The sequence below is a fragment of the Chrysemys picta genome, chromosome 20 (genome assembly GCF_011386835.1).
Source record: "Chrysemys picta bellii isolate R12L10 chromosome 20, ASM1138683v2, whole genome shotgun sequence".
Lineage (NCBI taxonomy): Eukaryota > Metazoa > Chordata > Testudines > Emydidae > Chrysemys > Chrysemys picta.
The window spans coordinates 17,800,365-17,822,380 of record NC_088810.1 but is presented as its reverse complement, the minus strand read 5'-3'; the positions used below and the strand labels follow the sequence as shown (position 1 = coordinate 17,822,380).

The 22,016-nt window shown below is 43.4% G+C and overlaps 1 protein-coding gene across 8 annotated transcripts in view; it reads right to left on the bottom strand.

Annotated features, from left to right (window-relative positions):
* ARNT (aryl hydrocarbon receptor nuclear translocator) overlaps positions 1 to 21,669 on the bottom strand; it is a 41,909-nt gene extending 20,240 nt beyond the window's left edge. For 4 of the 8 annotated variants that reach the window (XR_010594044.1, XR_010594043.1, XR_010594045.1 and 1 more), the window contains exons 1-5: positions 21,517 to 21,668; positions 10,145 to 10,256; positions 8,396 to 8,446; positions 5,728 to 5,772; positions 2,005 to 2,049 (exon numbers count right to left, since the gene is read on the bottom strand). Coding sequence is in view for 2 of the 8 variants with exons in the window: in XM_008170317.4 (XP_008168539.2) it covers positions 2,005 to 2,049; positions 5,728 to 5,772; positions 8,396 to 8,446; positions 10,145 to 10,256; positions 21,517 to 21,538 (275 nt within the window). In the remaining 6 variants the exon portion in view is untranslated. Of the gene's footprint in view, positions 1 to 2,004; positions 2,050 to 5,727; positions 5,773 to 8,395; positions 8,447 to 10,144; positions 10,257 to 21,516 lie in introns of all 8 variants that reach the window. The other 4 variants (XR_010594046.1, XR_010594048.1, XM_008170318.4 and 1 more) reach the window with 2 other exon arrangements.
* Positions 21,670 to 22,016: the final 347 nt, after the last annotated feature.

Genomic DNA, 22,016 nt, shown 5'->3' with positions numbered 1-22,016 from the left:
CACGGGAAAAACAAGTGCAAGGGAGAGAAGCTAGAGCCAGGACATCTTTGCCAAACACAAGAGCATCTTGCTCTAAATTATATTTATTCAAGAAGTCTCGCGAAGGACACTAAGTTAGGGCTAAGCTACTTCAACACGGGAAGCTCTCTCCAGCTGATCGAGAGCATCGTTCTGCAGAAAGTCACTAACCTACAACAGTAATATAGGTTTCCTCACCGTTACTGTGGTGATGCTTCTTTGAAATAAGTAAACGCTACAGGCCTGATTCTGTTACACTAAGGCACCTTACACACCATGATGGGCACACAAAAAGGCTGTAGAGTGGTTGTAAATGTAATTTCTGTCCACTGCTGGAGTTTCACATATATGACCATTAGGCACTATGGCTTGCTAATTTCTTCGGGAGGCAACTTCCTCTCTAGTATAAAACAAAGTGAACTCTACAAGCGGCCCAACGTCCTTACCTGTGAGACACATACCTGTACCCCGTGTCCCACCACATTACCGCCGGTGCGGAGGTACAGATTCCTAGAGATGCATTAGAACTAACGTTCCTTGATTTGATCCCACTAGTGGGTTTAACATGCCTCTCTCAGGAATCCATCTGCTTCTGGGGGGACATTCCCTATTGGCACCCCCAGGATAGAGGCTAGCATGTGTTCACATGTTGCATTTATGGACCAAGTGTAATTTAGTTGGGTTATGAACGTGGATTTTTCAAACTAGAACATAAATGCCAGGTTTTTCCTATAGGAAAGATTGATTAGAGGTGCAAACAGAGTGGATCAGTGCAAGGAATCACACGATGGGAGATGAAACTGGATGGATGACAGCAAGTGGAAGAAACAGTAAAAAATGAACTAAATATGATAGACGAAAAAGGGAAAATTAAAAAGAAGAGTCACCTATTAGGCTTATGCAGTTGTTTAATAGGGACTTGCCTTTTGCTGAAGGGGGAATAGCATTCGGCACAGTGCTTTGAATATCCCATTCATCTTTAATTTAGCTTTCCATCATTGCAATGAAAATTTACCTGCCCAGACATGTATTACTCACCTACACTTTCTGTCAGGATAATGGGGAAATCAATGATATTTTACTTGCCCCATTGCAAAATCCTCTTCCCAACAAGAAGGATTTTGCAAGACAGCCGTAACGAGAGATTGTGGGGTCACTGCTTAATTGAAGAAGAACGAGGACTCCTGGAAGTACTGCATTCTACTGTCTACACAAGCAGCTAAAAAGTTCCTCGTTCACCAGAGACGCACTTAGGGGTCCTCCTTTAAGCCACTGACCATCTTTTTCTGATCTGGTCAGAAATATTTCAACTATGAAACGCTGCACTTCCAGGTGGTGTCTCTGCTTCTTAGACAGCATGTAATAAGCCAACCAGAACCTTGACAGATTCTAAACACGCAAACCCATGTAATGATTCCATGTATTACTGAAGAGGAGTGACTTTTCAATAACAGATTAAAAAATAAACCAAAAAAACCTCACTTTTTTACAGCACACTGCCCATTCTGTTTTGCCATACACCAAACCAGTATTTGGCGTTTAGAAGAAGTCTGGCCAATACAATTATGATATCTATTTATACAGTAGTAAAAGGCACCATCGCAACGTGGCAGGAGCTTACAAACTGGGTATTCCTGCACCTAGCCTCTCTCAGTCCAGCAGAAGAGAGGTTTTACTTGCCAAGGCTGAAGTTAGCAGGGCTACAGTAATCTGTGAAATCACTGGCCCAGCCACACTCTGCCCTGCAGTCTTCCTGCTGTCTGGATTTGGATGCAAACCAATTCTTTTGAGGGTATTCCCACAAGATGTTCTACAAGGAGAATACAGCTTGAAGTTTTACTATCACACAGATTTCCAGAAGTCTGTCCAGTTTCAAGTCCTTTATTGCAGCAGATAAGGAAAAAAAAAGTGGGGATGCCTGCAGAAACATCAAGGAGAGGAAGTACTCTGTTTTGCCATGCTTGAAATCTCCATTCTCCTACCTACCTGGCAAGTCTTTCCTTATCCGCTGAACTCTGCTCATCATCAGACCTAAAAATAAAATTAGTGAACTAAGCTAAAATGGAAAAAAGTTTAAAGAAAAGAAAAAATGGGAAGATGTATTAGGAAACCCAACCTATAGATACATCTGTTCTGTAATAAAACAGATCACAAAAACAAGGAGGTCATTAAATGTATTGTGTTATACACTTATCTAGCATCTTCTATCAAAGTGTCTCAAAGCACTCTGAAAACATCAAGCAAACCTATAAGGTAGACAAGTGTTAGATTCATTTTTACAGACAGGTAAACTGAGGCACACTGAAATAATTTTGCAGAAGGTCAGCAGCAGAGCTGGGAAAAGCCCCCAGAAGTCCTGACTCTCAGGTCACACTTACCTCCCTAAGTAATGAGAAAGAAGGTATTTTTAATCAATACACACAACCTGTTGATTTGTAGTGTTAACATACTCAGACTTTGCATACAACGACACCCACAAATGCCAAGAGTCAGAGACCAAGACACAAGTGCCCTTTATAACACTGTTAAATGCACAGACACCACGTGATGAGACGGAGTTGGCACACATTTGGGACGACCACATTATGCATGAGCGGTGAAACCACAAAGGTATTGTGCAAGTCATCTAAACAAGGGGCCTACAGAAACCTTATAATCACAACAACATGTATGCTAGTATAGCATTGTTACAGAAAAGTATGTTGTGGGTGGGGGGGACACTTTCAAAAGTTCGCTGGTATTTTTTCCAAACTTCTCTGTCCTTCAAACCAGGTTGCCTTAGGTACCACATAATGACTCAAAAGCTACATTTGTAAGTTTTCAGATATCAAATGTTCTCTATAAGTCAGGGAGCTACAATTTTATGTTTAATCTCCCACTGCTTGCCAGGCATAAAAAAAGCATGTTCTTCAAAATATAGCTAGGATTCATGGAGTGGAGCATAAGTTTCTAGCACTGGCCAACTGTGATATACTGGGCCAACTGTGATATACTGTTAGTCCTGTACTGAATAGCTGATGTTTGACTTTCGAGCCCTGGTTTACTCAATACATATTTTGAGGAAGAAGGGGGGTGGGGGGAGAGAGACTCTCAGCTGGTAAATGGTGGCCATATGAAAGCTGCTCAGAGGTCCCAGTAGAGGTGGATTAATGGGCAAAATAGGTGCAGTTTAATTCCATGGATACAAAGGACTTTAGTCCCTGGGTATCACGATCAAATGCGTTGTATAAATATATATTTTATCCAACCCCAATCTTTACTGCATTCTTCATTCCACCAGTAGCGAAAGAGTTTCCAATTCTACACAGATTGATAAAGAGTAATCATACAGCAGCAATGTATGGAGGTTTTTAAGGTCAGGCTTGACAAAGCCCTGGCTGGGATGATTTAGTTGGGGATTGGTCCTGCTTTGAGCAGGCGGTTGGACTAGATGACCTCCTGAGGTCCCTTCCAACCCTGAAATTCTATGATTCTATGAATGTAACACCCAGGTATTTGCAGTACTCCTATTCTACACTTGAAGTAACTTGCTGGCTGCCTTACAATCAACATGTATAGGAGAGAATGTATCGATTTACACATCACTAAGGAACAGACTAAGTGCTGAAGATATGCAGAATGATGCTGGACACAGTGGTCCTGCACATTAGCAGCTCAATGCTTCCGCTGTTTCATTTGTTTAATTTTTTAACCACAAGAGTGGAGGTTAAAGACGGTAGCTGTTTGTTTTAACCTGGGTAATTATAAGGTCCATCGTTGCTAACATTTGTAGCTATGTATGCCAAGATAAGGAGAACTTGATCTCATACTTCAGGGCGTAAGTTGATCACAAGCAGAGGGTCAAGATGAATTTCCACACAACCTCACGTGCAACACTGCACCACAGGCTTGGAGTATTATAGAGTTATACAACTCCTGGGAAGGGTCAGGGATTGAAACAGTATATCCAACTCGAGAGCTAACGTTCTGACCCTGTAGAGCAGTCCTAGGGTATCACAACATATGATACCAAGAGAACCTGTGCTACATTATGCATTGATAATGCTTAAAGAATCTGCCATTTTTTATTATATTAAGTTTCTTCAAAAGCCACCAAGGCCATGCTTACACTAGGGAAAGCTTTTTAACACAGGCTAGCCAGTGCAGGTTGGTTAACGTGAACGGAAGTGAACTGGCAATTAACTCAAAGTACAAAAGCCTAGTGAAGTTGAGCCCATAGCGTTATCTTGTAGATGCATGTACTGCCCATCACAGACCTGAAGAGGCTGGTTTTGAGAGTTCGCTCTCTGTGCTGAGACTTTTGTTGTTAAGAAGGTTACAGCTCCAGTGTAAACGCACAGAAACAAGGAGTTAGGAAAGAAACCTGGAAATGCAGAGCTGCTGTAACAGTAGAACTCCAGTGCAGGAACACTATAGCTTACCCAAGGAGTTCTGCCAAAGTCCCACCCCCCACACACCATTTTTAATCTTTTTCCCGTTCAGAGGCCCAACATTAGCACACACACTGTCCTTCTGCCTGAGAAGGGCTCCCTACGGAAGGGTCAGTACCATCCCTGCCTCCTCTGCACCCCCAAACCTCAAGATGCACGACCCACTACACTGCAAGGCCCTTTGCCCACAGCATTTTGGTGAATGGAAGATCTTTATAAACACAACATCCTTTGCTTTCTCTCCGGAGGAATCCTAGCAGTTCTGACATTGCGTAAGGGCCGTAATGTGTACCCAGAGACGAGCCCCATGCTCTGAAGTTTGTATTTTAACTCCACCAAGTTCAGGAGCGTTTAGATCTAGGGCATTTCATCGGTTCTAGCCGAATGATTTAGCTGCTTAATACAAGTCATTGCATGCACTGACGCTAATGCTCTCGAACTGCTTATTTTGGCTAAGAGTTTAGCAAAATCAGAAGACAAAATGGACGCTCACAATGAAGATGTGGATTGGAGCCAGCATTCAGAACATACAGAACACTCAAACGTTTAGCAACATTACAAAGTCACGTTAAAAAAACATTTAAATTAAACATTTCAAATCAGTTTAAATTAGCTTCATTCTAGGCCTGTGGTGCCCCTTCAATGCGCCCAAGGCAACCGGAGAAATACAACAGTGCCAGCGCCCAATTCTAGATGGTACAGAGAGCTTCCTGCAAGGCGTTCAATGCCCTCCGCTCCCATTGACTTCAGCTGTGCTTGAGGAAAGAGTGCTACAGCACCAACATTATCAGACACTTCCCTCAAACTTCAAGGTCAAAGAGTTCTCTAATAATGCTATTGTATTATCTGGTCTCTTAAAAAAACCCAACCCATTTATCCACACCGCTTTGGCAGAATTCCTTTACAAAATATACAAGTAGGCAACACGCAGGAGGCATACTACAGGCAGAAAAGGAAACGCTGTACAAGTACAGTTTGTTACAAGCATGCGGCACACGTGTATTTTTATAAGATTTTGGGGGCTGCTAATCGACAGCTGAACAAGGAGAAGCATGGCAAAAAATTCACACTGAATTAGTTTGATACCTTTTACAATCAAACTGCTCTAAAGCAATTTTGCAGGATTTCTAGCTTCCCTGGTGCAAGATGTAGGCTTTCCTCAGAAAGACACAAAAAATGAGAAGGGTGATGAACATGCACTACCAAGTAGGGGAGGTGCCCCAGATGTAAGCAGTAGGACTTCGTGGGTTTTATGGACCACAGTACTGTGAATTCTTACCTGGCAAATCTCTCTTTATCATTTGGGATCTGATCATCATCACATCTAGGAGGGGGGGGAGAAAGGAAAAAATGTTTTAAAATACTTACATGTCATTCCTTTTCAACAATAAAGTAACAAGTTGATTAAATTGTGTGGGAGAGCCGCACTGAAAAAAAATACACCAGTTACGTAGAATACAAGTTACAACCTGACATAGTGAAGTCAGAGCTTTGTTTCCCATTCTCAAGAGCTTAGAGATTAATAAGCTTATTAGTTACATTTCTTCCATATGATGCATAAGAGTGATCTCATACCACGATCAGCCACCTCCCATTGCCTAAAAAGAAGAACAGGAGGACTTGTGGCACCTTAGAGACTAACAAATTTATTAGAGCATAAGCTTTCGTGGACTACAGCCCACTTCTTCGGATGCATTGCCTGAATCTCATAAGTAAAACGGCTTAAATTATGCTCTGAAGATGCAATTTCTCCCATAGCCTCATCCATGCAAGGACTTAGAATTCAGGAGATAAATCCTACATACACTACAAAAATAAAGAAGCCGGAACTATTGTCATGCTCGTTAGCCATTCCAAAGCTTGAATGGCATTCAACTGCATAGCAAAATGCCATGCAGCCTGGGAAAACCTGACAAATTGACATATGGATTTTGAGCTTCATTAGACTCAGACTCTAAGGCCAAAAGGGAACGTTATAATCATCTAGTCTGATCTCCTGCACATTGCAAGTCACAAAAACTCTCTCACCCACTCCTGTGGTAGGCCCATAGCCTCTAGCTGAGTAAATCAAGATCTGAGGACTTCAGTAAAAGACTTAAAATTAGAGACTCCACCTCTTACTCTAGTTCAAACCAGCAAGCAACCCGTGACCCATGCTGCAAAGGAAGATGAAAAAAATCCCCCAGGGTCTCTGCCAATCTGATCCTGGGGGGAAATTCCTTCCCGACCCCAAATATGGCAGTCAGTTAGACCCTGACCATGTGGGCAAGACCCACCAGACATACACTTGGGAAATAATTCTCTGTAGTAACTTAGAGCCCTCACCTTCTAGTGTTCCATCTCTGGCCACTGAAGATACTTGCTAATAGCAGTCGCCAATGGGCCATCTATCATTGTAGGCACCACTCATAAACCTATCAAGCTCAGTCTTAAAACAAGTTAGGGTTTTTTACCCCTATGTCTCCCCTTGGAAGGCAGCTCCAGAACTTCACTCCTCTGATGGTTAGGAACCTTGCTCGAATGTCAAGCCTGAAGTTATTGATGGCCAGTTTATATCCATTTGTTCTTATGCCAACATTGGCCCTGAACTTAAATAACTCCTCTCCCTCCCTGGTGTTTACCCCTCAGATGTATTTAAAGAGAGCAATTATATCCCCCCCTCACCCTTCATTTTGTTAGGCTAAACAAGCTAAGTTCCTTAACTCTCCTCTTGTCAGGTAGGTTCTCCATTCCTCTGATCATGCAGAGAACGGCTACAGGTTCCAGTTCGAATTCATGTTCCTTAAACATGGGAGACCAGAATAGCACAGTGTTCCAGAAGAGGTCTCACCAGTGCCTTGTATGATGGCAATAACACTTCCCCATATCCACTGGAAATACCTCGCCTAATGCATCCTAGGATTGCATTAGAGTTGTCTAAATCAAAAAACTAATCCATGTAACTGGACTACAGATTAATTACATGAGCTCTTCATGACTTCCCAATCTTCCATATGGATTATGATAAACAGGGACGTGTGCAGCCACTGGGAGTTCTCAGCAGTAGGGGGCTGTTGTAAGCTAACCTAGAGCATCCGTACAATAGATTGAATGGCAAATTGCTAGGACAGTAATGGAAACTCGGCTCATTAGCAAAAGGGTTTGACCTTGTTATAGGAGAAACATGCTGTTAGGCCGGACTTGTATTCCCAAAGGAAACACTGAACAGCTGCTTAACTCGCCTTTGAAAGATCTAAAAGGAGTTAAATCACATTTGCTTTCCCCCATTAGCCACTTTGTTACGCTAGCAGGGATGTTTCTGCAGCGCCATACTTAATCTTATCAACTGAAATAACCGAGTGATGTATTACTGTACAGCTAGTACCGGTGTTATCTTGGCTCATTAAGACTCACTACTAGCAGACATTTCTGGTTTAGGCGTTCTAACAGGAATACTTGAACACAGAGGGCAGCAATCGAACATATGACAGGACACTATCAGGTCTGCCCCGTCTGAAAGCTACCCAAATACCACTGCATGGTGTGAATGAACACACCAGTCCAGTTTCCAGAGAGTTAACGCCGTCTCTTTGGCTCACTCCAGTCGGTTTGGATACGACAGCATACTGGGATGCAGGATGACACATACTGTTCTGAGCTCTCTAGTGCTTTAGCACACCAGGGATGTGTGAATAGAAAATTTTTTATCTGAGTCGCCTTGCTTTGATTAGCTGACCCTAAATGCTGAGCATCTGTATTCTCCCCACCCCCATCCAACAGACCTTGTGTTACTGCGGATCATCCCCCTGCCCAAGGAGGGCTGCTGTGCCTTCCTCCAAAGAGGGTCAACCCCACTCCCACCAGAGCTGGGAGGGAAGCCCCCCCCGTGCGGAGAGTGTTTTCACCTCATGTTTTACCATAAGTTTGGTATATTTTAACGATCATATGACTGGAAAGAGACGCCTCACCTGAGGAATTTGTTCCCTTCTTCTTCATCATCATCGTCATCAAAATCAAGCCTGAAAAACAGAAGCGGGAGAAGCAACCATTACCAGAGATAGTGGATAACCAGCTCGAAAGGAGAAACTGTCAGCCTTGCAACTTCCACCTTGGAAAGATGCAGAATTTGTTTGAAGCTAATATTAAAAACAACCCCACATTACAGTAATACTGGGACGAGCCAGGAAATTCAAATAGGGGGCTTCCCATATGCACTTGTCAGAAATGGAGTGTGCAATGGTGCGGAAGGCCATTTGGCATGAGATCACCTTCGCCATGTCTTAACCTCGGTTACCAAGTATTGTGGGTGATTCAGAAAAGCGAGTGATCTGATAAAGCAGATACACCTCTACGCTGTCCTCAGAGCCAAAAAATCTTCCGGCGTTATAGATGAAACCGCGTTATATCGAACTTGCTTTGATCCGCTAGAGTGCGCAGCCCCACCCGCCCTGGAATTCATGTTATATCGGGTCGTGTTATATCGGGGTAGAGGTGTAGCTCCCTGCACTCCACACACCCTGATCTGATCCAAGTGGCAGTCTCCAACTGGAGAATTTGGTTTTAAAAAAGGAAAACAAAATAAAAGTCAGTGAAGTCTGAACTGTCCAGTTAGTCTTCTTAGTGACATTAGATGGCATCACTGCATTAGACAAGGGCCACCATTTTTATTGTGACCACCTTCTGTATGCATGGGAGGGGGAAGAGAGTTCTCACTTTGCTTCGTTTCAAGTTGGAACCTGGCATACAGAACCAGCTTAGCTGCATACGAGTCTGGAAATAAAATGCAAGGAACGAGGCGGCGGCAGAGTGGGAGGGACCTGTGCTGGAGCAGCGAGCAAAGCTGGTAGGGGAATGTTTTAGTCAGCTTCAGAATAAGAGGATTTTACCAGCAATGGGCATTTTAAGAGAAACCATTCAAGTGTGCTTTCCCTTCCCTTCAACTTGCAAAGGTATTTTAGCAAAATACAAGCACTACTGCTATAATAAACCTCCCCCACAGAGTCTCAGCAGAAAAGCGTTGCAGGAGCATTACTGATCCACTGGCATTCTCCATCCCTTCCCCCAGTCTCAGCTTCTGCACCAGCAGAAGTGTTTTCTTCTTTGCAGCTACCATATTCTGGAGCAGACTCCTTATATCTGTGATTCAGTGACCCCCCCCCCCCCCCCGGGTCATTCCCAGCCTTGGATGAAGACATCTTTTCTCTTTTGTCCTGAAACTCAACTTCTTTTGACTGCACCCTTTAACTCTAATCATGTTAGCTTAGAGGCATTTGGGGATATGGTTTGCATAAAAGACACAACAAGATAAAAAGACTAAGGGTATGTCTACACAACCGACCTTTAAGCGCAACATGTCTGTGTAGTCACGGCTCCTCTCCCAGCACTGTAAAAAAACCCACCCCTGTGAGGGGAATAACTCCCAGCACTGTCTACACTGGCATTTTACAGCGCTGAAACTTGCATCACTCGGGGGGGGGGGGGGGGTTCACCCCCCTGAGCGAAGAAAGTTCCAACGCTGTAAAATGGCAGTGTAGACAAGGCCTAAACAGAAGTCAAAGGGTAGCTGAAGCAACAGAGGAATAGTTAAACCCTTTCAAAGGGAAGGATGTTTCCTCATTACAAGGCTGATCACTCCTTGCTAGGTTACACAAATTGCTCTGCAAGGAAGCTGACACTGTCTCAAGGAGCTTACTGTGTTTTTAGTGATTACAACTTACCCTGGTCGTCTCTTGTTTGTCCTCTGGACAATGGCTACTCCAGCCTGCGTACCAGGTCCAGGGTTCCCAGAAGCAACTGCTGCACCCAAAGAGGGAACATCCGATGCCATTTCTGAGCAGGAGAGATAAAGCAATTATGCCAAGTCCCACTAGGTTTCAGATTCTGAAGCACGTTATCCATTAGAAGTGATTAAATCTGAGCCCCAATGCAGTTAAGCCCATAATGTATTTAAATGGGTAGACTTTATACAACGTGCAAGTCGGATTCTCATCAAGCTCTCCTCTCCAGAGCCTGTATTAAGGATCTAAGCACATGCTGTTTTCATAAGATCAAAAGCTCAGATCGTCAAACTCAAAGATGTGCTCCTTTTAAGGAGGAGGAGGAGCTTGGCATGGTCATGGATGGAAGAGGAGACAGTCTCAAATGCTAGTTGGCCCCACTCTGGTATGCAGAAGGGAGAGGGAAGGAAAGCTGTGAGCTACTAAAATGATTAATACAATTGGGGAAAGAATGAAACTCATGTTGGAGCTGGCACTAGGAAGTACGTTTTCATGCATTTTTCTTATGGACGCTATTTCAGAAGGGAGTTGGGCAGTCAAATTAATGTTTGTAGAACCCTTTGAAATCTACAGATGAAACATGGTAGAAGAGTGGAGTTTTATTATGTAAGTAACTGTGCTGAATTGGAACAGGGAGACATCCTGAAACCATTCAACCCTCAACCGCTCTAGTGGGATTGTAACACTCTTGTTCATTACCTATCCTCAACAACATGCAACAGAAGCTGCTATGGTCACTACCAATCTGGGCTGGATTCAAACTGGTGATCGAGCCAAAAAGGTCTGTCCTTTATGAAGCGATCTAATCCCTGCTTGCTTCTACAGTTCCAATAGAACTTCACACTGAGGAATTATGCTGAAACGCAAAGCTAAACAGCACTGACTCCATCTGACCACAAATATATTAACTATGTGCCTCCATTGAATGGCAGAACAATGGAGGAGAAAGCATGCCTGACATAGCAGCATTGTCCCCATTTTTGGTGCCACAACAATTAACCCGAGAGAAGCGATTTCTTTTTACTGAAAGAAGTGCACAGTAGAAGTAAGTTCTTATTAAGGGAAGACTAAGGTTTTTGCTGCAAACCCTCTAAGCCGAAGTAAAGATTCTAACCCGGAGCAACTTGGGAGCACAAGAAAAGAGCCAGATTTAAAATATGCATGTTTGAATTCAAAGCCAGTTGAATTATTCACATTTTGTACAGAGCTGAGTTAATTAAATTTAATGAGATATTTCCTGCCCCATTCTAAATATTCATGGTTCATTCCCCAAGTAAGAATTGTGTCTAACCATATAAACCTCTAAATGAAAATGTTAATTACATTACTTGCTTTAAAAAGTCAGTAACTAAGTTGCCTGCATGGTATAATGTTTCAATAAAATAGATCAGAGGGAAAAACCGAGATCTTGGGAATACCAAATCCCTGCTAAGTTTGTGGTTTTGAGAGAGATGGACATTCACAGTAATAGCATAATGGAAAAGGCATCTAATCATTGCAACAAAAGATCCAACCTGCCTACTGCCCACCCATTTGAAGGATTATTGAATCAAAGGTCAGCATGGGATAAGTTCGTGGTTTGTGTTTTTGTTTTTAAACTGAAAGACTGAAAACTTTATGGTAAGATGCAAATCACACAAACCTCACCCAGAAACAGTTCTTTGGCTAAACAAGGCATAAGTTACCCCTCCTATCTAGAACCATTTTTGGAACTAAAAATCTTTTGCATGTTATTTAATTGGGATATGTTACATTAGATTATAACAGAAGGGAACCAGAGGAAAGAGAAGAACCGTGGGAGGAAATGGTCATGGTCTTCAGAGATTGTGGTACATGATACTGAAATAAACTTCTATAAAAGGTTCCACACCTGAAATACAAGATGCTCAAAATGGTAACATGAAAGATTTAAGACATGAATACAACAATTCTTACCTGAAAACAATCTGAAATGCATCAGCAAAGAGCTTTCAAGTTCTTCATTCACAGTTCAAACAATGGGGCAAAGCCTATTAAACATCAACCGCTTTCAACTCTCATACAAGTGGAGGGTTCTCAGTTCCTTGCAAGCTCAGGCACTGGGTTTGAAAGCACTCTGTGCACTGGCACTAAGCAGGATTTCCCTGGCCCTCAAAGAGGATTGCTCTGTGCCCTAAGCTATTTTATAGATGGCTCAGAAAGATTAGATTTTTAATCAGTAAATGTCAATTTCACTATAAACATGCAAACCAACACAACATATTTCCATTAACATTGACAGATAGGCAGAATAGGAAAAATGCTGCTTGAGAACTTTAGCGTTTGATTTCAGCTATTTACTTTGTATATTTTGACATACGATGTTTACAATTTATAATGTAATGGTTCCAAAACTTTTTGAATCTAAGTCTACCATCACTAAATAGTTATTTTACGACTCCCCTGACAATTTCCTGCAACAGTGAAAACTTAAACTGCAAAAAAAAAATGCTTAAAAAAAAACCATTGATATCCACTGAAATTATTAAAAAAACATCAAATCTAATTCTGCCAAGCCTATTTATGGAGCACATAGCATGCTTTGTCAAACAGCTAACATCACTGTTGAGACTGGCCTGGTCTACACAGAAATTATGCAAGTGCATTGCTAGCAAGAAAAGTGTTGGCGTACAATTCTAGTTACCATGGTTTGAATTGTTGTGTACATAGGGCACTAGATAGGTATTTATCTTTCATAGATACATAGATTCTAGGACTGGAAGGGACCTCGAGAGGTCATCGAGTCCAGTCCCCTGCCCGCATGGCAGGGCCAAATACTGTCTAGACCATCCCTGATAGACATTTATCTAACCTACTCTTAAATATCTCCAGAGATGGAGATTCCACAACCTCCCTAGGTAACCTCTAGGCTCACTTACAACCAAGTTCACTAAACTGTTAACCCAGTGTTAGACAAAGGCCGTGGCTACACTCAAAACTTCAAAGCGCTGCAGGTACTCCACCTCCAGGAGGGGATTAGCTCCCAGCGCTGGGGCACTGTTTACACTGGCGCGTTACAGCGCTGTCACTTGCTGCGCTCAGGGGGGTGTTTTTCCACCCCCCTGAGCGAGAAAGTTGCAGCGCTGTAAAGCGCCAGTGTAGACAAGCCCAAAGCATCCAAAGTAGCTGTTCGCTCCCGCCGGACTCTCCAACTACAGCCTGGGCAAACTGAGCCTTGCAGCATGCCCTGAGGGTGAAAAAACACACCTGTCTCATCAGAGCAGCTGGGGTAGGGGAGACAGAGGCTGTGTAGTCCAGGGGATAGAACACCAGACTGGAACTCCCAAGAGACCCAGCTGAAGTTAATGGGAGTTTTGTCACTGAAGCCAAGGGGGCCAGGATTTCACTCCGGGAACTATTCCTGGCTCTGTCACCCCTCCTCTGTGTTTCTCCATTTCCCTTCCCACTTTCTCTTGCCTATTTAGACTGTAGGCTCTTTGGGGCAGGGGACTGTCTTACTAGGACAGTGCCTAGCATAATGGGATCTTGATCTCAATTAGAGCCTCTATGTGCTACTGCAATACAAATCAAGTAGTAAGCCTCTGGCCGCTTACAGAACTACAAACACTGCAGTCAGCACATTTTTTTTGTTCTCTTGCTGCAATTATACTACACAGCAAACACCACACTATACACCTCTACCCCGATAGAACGCTGTCCTCGGGAGCCAAAAAAATCTTACTGCGTTATAGGTGAAACCGCGTTATATCGAACTTGCTTTGATCTGCCAGAGTGCGCAGCCCCGCCCCCCCGGAGCACTGCTTTACTGCATTATATTTGAATTTGTGTTATATCGGGTCGCGTTATATCGGGGTAGAGGTGTACAAGTTCTCATCACTATAGATCATTACAATAATTTCATTAGCTAGCCAAGAGTACGGTAATCAAGACATCTTGTCATGAACCATAACAAAATCCAACCATTCGGAGTAAAATGAACAGCACACAGCCACAAATCAATCAAGAAACATACTAGATCTATTGGGCGTGAAATATGAATTATCTATTCCACGACTAGACTAGCTTTGGGGGATTTTTAAAGCCATTTTGTGAGAAAAAAATCACTCCCCACACAGCAAAAAGATATAGGCTAACAACTGTCATTGTTTATAGTCGGAAACATTTTTTGCTATTCATTTGTGCAATAATTCAAGTGATCTGATTTCAAAGAGATTAAAGCCTAATACTCCAATGCATTTTTAAACAGTACCTGCAGTTCTCCCCAAACATTTCACCAAAATACACTGCTAGCCTGCCTTGGTCTCTTTTGCACCCCCAACCTGAGTTTGGTTCATACCGCTGCATAAATATCACAGCAAGGCTATGCCAGTTTGTAGAATTTACCAAGGGTGACTGCTCTGTAGAATAACTATTGAGCTTGGCAATTAGCAGAGCCATTATTCTCAGCCTTATCAATAGCATGGGAAGTCTGATATAAATACTAACTATAGCAACAGAAGAGGGTATTTCATCTTTTTTTTTTTTAATTGACGGCTTACTAAAAGCCCCAAAACTTTGTCAGCATGAAAACCCCATACTGCAGGTGAATTCAATATGGCAAAGGAGATTAAGGGCAAAGGGCAGTTAGGTTCTTACCTACGTTCCCTGTCAAACTTGTATGGATATTTAAAAAATAAAACTTATTCAAAGAATTTTCCCACAAAGTGACGAGTTCCCGGTGTGTCTGGAAAGACCTGGACCTTCCAGCCCTATGTTTTAGTAAAAAACATCCTCGCCCTACCTCCTTTCTGGTGACTAGACCACCTATTGCTGCATAAGGCTCTTAAATGTTTTAACTGCCTAAAGGTTTGGGGAACACAATAGTTTTTAATCTGATTTAGTTTTGTTTTTGTTTTTTTTAATACATAGCTTCTCCTGTCTCTTGAAATCTAAAGCCTATAGCACTCAGTGATATGGTGTTGATGTTGCTTCATTTGTTTCGTAAAACCTAATCCTCGGTTTGAGGGTAATTTAAGTGGTTTAGAAGAAATCTCGACGGTGGTGTTTGCTTTTTGTCTAGACCTGTGTATATGTGGCTGCTCAAGGAGTTGTTGGCTTTATGGTGCATGTAATTTTTTCCTGTTTAAACCATGATATTTGCATTTCTGGAGTTCCTGAAACTGACACTGTATGTCAGTGTTCTACTAACCGGAAGTTCCTCCCGCCTTAAAGACAGAGGAAGGAAATGACTGTATATTTTTAAGACTGATTTACGAGCAAAACAGCAATTTTTATGTATTTATTTATTTGTTTCTAAAAAGAAAGCTCCTTTCTGATCTGTCTGAATGTTCACTGCATTTCCAAGAGCCACTGCCAGGGCTGGTTTTTTTTAGCTCTCGGGGCTTCACGTTGGGGTTTTTTTGTTTTTTAAACAGATGCACCATGTGAATTTGGGCAAGTCACTTTATCCCTTGCCTGTTCCCTATCTGTAAAAACTGGAACCGCACTGCACACTTGCCTACCTCAGGGGACAGTTGTGAGGCTTAAGAAAACAAAGTCTGTAGAGTGCCTTGAGATCAAAGGGTAGAAAGTGCTACAGAAGGACAAGTCCCATATTTAAGTGTTAAAGGGGTAAAAAAAAAAAGGGCTGTGGAAAATCCATTTGTGTTCCCTTCACCTGGGGGGGGGAACCCTCTTTCAAAATTGTGTTAAAAATATGAGAACTTTTGTCATTAGGAAATATTTATATGAACATAACAAATCCCTTTCAAATGTTAAACAAACATCAGGCTCCAATCTTTTTTCCAATCTTAGTTTGAATACAAATTTTATATTGAAATTAGAAGGGAAGTGATGAGACCAAGGCTTGTGGTGTCTTAGGGAACATTAAAGTTATAAAACTACCCAAGAGCCTAGAGGTGAAGGGAAATGGCTGGAGAGACTGAAAAGAAGGACATGGCTAGTGGGTGGGATCAATGGTCACAAGAGAAAAATGGTGGAGTTATGAACTGTTCAGGATGTTGCTAACCTAGAAATGTCTGAAATGGTTGGGCATGCCACTGGTTTCTTCATCTTTTTCAGTCCTCAGCATTAACTTCATTAAGTAGTTTCTTATTCTCACTGTATTAAATGTGGAAGCTGCTGACCAATACAGCAAACTAAAAATTAGTGATTACCAAATGTCAGTGTATGAAGTTTTGACTAAAGCTACCTACAGATGAAGTGGTAGGAAACAAGCCTTTGAATGGTCTGAAGTAACAGATCAACTGACACAACAATAGCATTATTCTATTGAAGTAAATTGTAAACACTGTCGGGAGTTAAGCAGGAAGACAGGAAAGAGTCATGTTCTTAAGTGTGAAGAAACCAACTTTCTGCAAGATCAAATGCGTCATTGAGAAAAACTTTTGTCTGTCAAAGTGGAAAAGTCAAATCTTCCATGACCCTGCAAACGGGATCTGGTTTACATTATCGTCATCACAGAAACATAGCCAGAATGATAAGATGCAAGTCTTTGTTCCAAGCCTTTCCAGCAGCTCTTCAACATCAGCACCATTCAGAAGCAATACGTGTTTGCCTTTAACACCCATTATATCAAATGGCCACCACCAAATCAGGACCACAAAAGAACAAAACAAAAATCAAGCAATTCAGAGAAGATATGAATCTTTTGCATTTGTAACCAACATGACTGACTGCAAATACAAAAGACCATAGCTTCCTCCAGAACAGGAAGAGGCTGAAACATAACTGATGGGACATGACCTTCAGTTCCATCCTTCTCGTCTAGCATTTAAAATTGAATATCCAGATTTGCATATCAATTCTGTTTGTGAAGGAGGATGCCTCAACTGGTGGCATCAAAACGGTGGAATACCATAGAAGTAAAAACTTGAAAGACAGAATGCCTGAATTCAGAATTAAGAAAAACAGGAGTACTTGTAAAAAGAACAGGAGGACTTGTGGCACCTTAGAGACTAACAAATTTATTAGAGCATAAGGTTTTGTGGACTACAGCCCACTTCTTCGGATGCATATAAGTACTTGTGGCACCTTAGAGACTAAGGCCTTGGCTACACTGGCAATTCACAGCACTGCACTTGCTGCACTCAGGGGTGTGAAAAAATACCCCCCCCGAGCACAGCAGCGCGTGCAGCGCTGTAAAGCACCAGTGTAATCAGCGCCTGCAGCGCTGCACGCTCGCTCACAGCGCTGCAAGCTATTCCCCTCGGAGAGCTGTGAATCCGCGAGTGTAGCCAAGGCCTAACAAATTTATTTGAGCATAAGCTTTCATGGGCTACAGCCCACTTCATTGGATGCATAGAATGGAACACACAGAGAGAAGATATTTATACATACAGAGACCATGAAAAGGTGGGAGTAGCCATACCAACTGTAAGAGGCCAATCAATTGAGATGAGCTATCATCAGCAGGAGAAAAAAAACTGTTGAAGTGATAATCGAGATGGCCTATAGAAGATGTGAGGATACTTAACATGGGGAAATAAAGCCGATGTTAATAGGTTTCCCCCCGTTTAGGAAGGGTAGGAAAGAAATCACAGCAAACCTGAACATAAGTAATTGCCCAAAGGAAACAAAAACCTGATTACCCTTAAAAGTTACAAGTTTTCCAAATGTTTTGGTCACCTTTAGCATCTCAGGTATATTAAAAAACAGAGCATATTTAACAAAAATAGATAAAAAAAGCTGTGCATTTATTATGAGTCAGGACACAGTTTATGCTTTAACAAGGCTCCTAGGAAAAGAAAGTGACATTAACAAGAATCCAACAACAAATAAACCTTGTACCTTTCACTTTACTGCCAATATTAAAAAAGCAGATATGCACAACAGGGAATGGAGGTTCATAACAAAACTAGGAGGTCAAATATTTGTCCTATCAACCTTAACGGTGTTCCCATAATCCAAATAAATATTACGCTTGTAGATTGATTTGAGTCAAGCAGGCCTCATTGTACACTTCCATCTGAAAGGCATTTTTTCCTTTCACTATTCCCTTTTATTCTCAGGATGTTATTCCGCCATTCCAATCAAAAATCTTACCAACAAGCAAAATCTGTCATTAAAAATTATCCTTAAAATACTATGCAATTCTTTTCAGCTGTTTAAATCATTCTTCCATTAAACAATGAAACCTTAAGCTATGGGGGAGCCATAGATTAACTGCTGGGGGACTGCGTGGTGGAAGCTATGGTGCTTTAAGGAGAAATTTAAAATGGGAGAAGTACTGTTATTTAAAATGAAAAGAGGTGCTTCATCTGTAGTCCACTTAGCAATATGTTATTGCTTGCTGCTTAGGTTGAAACATAAGCACTTATGAACAGCAAGGCTAATGTGAAAATTGAGTTAAGCCCAGAAACGTGCACTGAATGTTTCCATTAAACAGGCTTGGGACTCGATTCTGCAAACTGTTTGGCACAAACATACCCTGCACCTGCAGAAAGTGAAGTCAGTGAGGGTCCATGAGGGCACAGTGGTCTTCCTGTGCAGAACTTAAGGATCTGGGCCTAACTTTGAAATGTCTGTGCTTTTAACAAGTTGTAAATTGCAACGTATTTTGCGACCAGTTTTACCCATCACTACACTCACAGCTTCCTTAATAGGAGGACATTGAGTTAACCCCAGAAATATACAGTGACTCTCTTGAACTTTGCAGTCCACTTTTTAAGACCAAAGAGGAAAAAAAGGGGTCAAAGCTTGCAAGGACAGCGGCTGACAATTTATCTTACAAACATTATCCTTGTGTATACAGTGAATGCTTACTCAGAGAGCAAATAATTTTTCCTGTTTAGAGAACCAAGCTATTATTGCTCTGTTTGTCAGACTGCAGCCATGCAGTTATAAACATTAACCACGGATGGAAAACTTGTTCCTGACATGTGAATTTAGCAATGTTTAAAGAGTGCCTCTATAATGCTAAATATCATGCAACTCAGCAGGATGAAGTTGCATAAACATTGTGTCATGTGTGAACAATAAAGAACACTCATTTGAGTATTTCTTTTGTAGTTCAAAGAAATGTTATTGTGCTACAAAGTCTGGTTTACAAAATGATTTTTCTCTAGCTTTACTGCACCAAGCAATTACTGCTGTAGATTTAACTACACCTCTTTTGCTCATGCAATTGCAAGAGAAAACCATATTCAACACTAAAATACAACAACGGTCTAAGCAGGCAAGGAAGGTCTTTAATAAAGCCCCAATCCTGCAAATATGTACATGCTTAACTTTTTACTACTTTGAGGAGTCTCGTTGCTGAGTTAAGCACATGTGTAAGTATTTGCAGGATCGGGATCTAAGTTTCAATCTCAGTTGCCATATTCTGACCGACTGGCAACACAAGCATCAATGACTCAACTATAGGGAACTCTAGCTTTAGGATGTTGTAAAATTTCAGTTCTTTATATGTGAAACCACAACCACGTATTTCTAGACGTCAGTGCTGCACCCTCGCCTCAAGATCACCACAAGCTAAAGACCCAAGACGCTTTCTTGATCTTGAAAGCCACAAAAGGTTACTATACCCAAGTTATGTTGAGTTAGAATGAAAATGTCATCCTTCAAAATTCGATTGAACAGTACTAGATGAACCTGAACTCTCTCAACCCGAGACCCCTAATCAGCCTCAAGCCACAAATGAGAATATACAAAAAACACCACAACTCAAAGGAACACAAGCAGAGGCCAAAATTCTGATCTGAGTTACAACACTGTAAATCAACAATAACTTTACTGACATCAAGGAACTTATACCAGATATACACCAATACAAATGAGATAAGAATTTAGCCAGAAATCTATGAGGTGGGAAAGATTAAATTTTAAATCAGCAAGCATCAGAAGTACCAGATTTCCCCCTACACCCAGACAAAAAGAGCTCCTGTTGTAAATCAGAGTTTACAAAGAGAGAAAGTTAGAAGCAGATTACACACTCCACTCATGCCCTTGTGTGCTGTCAGTTTTGCCTGTCAATCGGTTTAGAAATGATGAAACGGGATACTGTTTTTATTGCTATGAATTACAATGTGCGAAGTCCTTACATTTTGAGCAATTAGCAACAGTTGATTTTGTTTCTTGCGAAGGCAAAAACAAGTCAACATACAACATAAAAGATCTGGAAATAACACCCATTTAAAAAAAAAAATCACAAAAATAAGAATTCTCTGGAGTGCACCTACAGCATGGCAACCAGGAATGATTTTATAGAGGTTGGGAAAGAGAGACACAGGCGCTAAGCATACAGTCTGGACTGTATGCACATGTGGATCTTGAAGGGAAGTGGGGTATAAGTAGGCACACGCTAGCCAGCAACACAACCAAACAAGGTGCACAAAACTGAAGTGCAGAAGGAAAAAAATAGGGGAGGATTCATGGGGTGGGGGGTAGTTCAGCCCCACCTCATGTATTCCCTGTTAAAGGCCCCAGCTAAGCCTTCCCCCCAAGTTTAAATATAAAGGGGACCCACTCCAACCCCAACTCTGAGGCCTAGAGTTTCTAACCTCTACCACCTTGAGTTCAGACCATACATCCCTGGCACCCACCCACCCCTCCACTCCAGATCACCCCTTCCCCCCCCCCAGCTTCCTTTCCATTCCTTCCCCAACTCCTCCCTTCCACCCCACCCCCAGTCTCCCCTCCAGGTCACCCCAAGTCTCCCCCAGCCTAGCCTCCCCTCCCCCTCCAGGTCACCCCTTCCCCACAGCTTCCCTTCCATTCCTCCCCCTGCTCCCCCCTTCCACCCAGCTTCCTTTCCACCCCGGCCCCAGCTCCCCCTCCCCCCTAGCTCCCTCTCCAAGTCACCCCTCCCCCTCCAAGTCACCCCTCCCCTAGCTTCCCCCTCCAGGTCACCCCTTCTCCACAGCTTCCCTTCCATTCCTCCCCCAGCTCCCCCTCCAGGTCACCCCTTCTCCACAGCTTCCCTTCCATTCCTCCCCCAGCTCCCCCTCCAGGTCACCCCCCCCCACACCCTCGCCTCCCCTCCCCCTCCAGGTCACCCCCCCCCACACCCTCGCCTCACCTCCCCCTCCAGGTCACCCCCCCCCACACCCTCGCCTCCCCTCCAGGTCACCCCTCCCCCTCCAAGTCACCCCTCCCCCACCCTCGCCTCCCCTCCCCCTCCAGGTCACCCCTTCCCCACAGCTTCCCTTCCATTCCTGCCCCTGCTCCCCCCTTCCACCCAGCTCCCCCTCCAAGTCACCCCTCCCCCCCAGCCTTGTCCACTGGATCCCTCATCAGTCACCCCCCCTCCGCCAGGCCCATCTCACATCCACTCCCCTTCCCCCTGAACGCCGTCCCCGGCCCCCTTGCCACGCGCGGGGGGGCCCTGCACTCACCCGGGTTGGCGGCGGCTGCCATGGTCCCGGGACCGCCCCCCCCAGCTCGCTCGCTCAGTCCCACCGCCACTTCCAAGATGGCGGCGCAGGAAAACCCTCCCCGTTGCGGCGCAACCGAACCTGTCCGTTCCGCATCAGGGGGAGCGGGGGCGGGAGCCGCGCTCTGACCCTTCCCCATTGGGCAGGGAGGGGAAAGGGGCGGAGCCACCTGGAACATCAGTTAGGCTGTCTCCGCACGCTCCGCCCCCACCCCCTCCCGCCTACAGGGGCGTGGTCAGAGAGGGGCGTGGCCAAGTAGGGGGTTGCTCTGCTGGGAAAGATTTAAAGGGCGAGTTTGTTATGAGGGTGTGTAGTTGGGTGACGTCACTGGGATGGCGTAAGGCAGGGTTTAAAGGGCCAGGAGCCTGGCTGAGCCCCCCCGCTTCCACCCGGGGCTGAGCTCTTCACCCCCCCACCTGTGGACCATGTGCTTCTCCCCCACCTGGAGTGAGCCCTTCCCC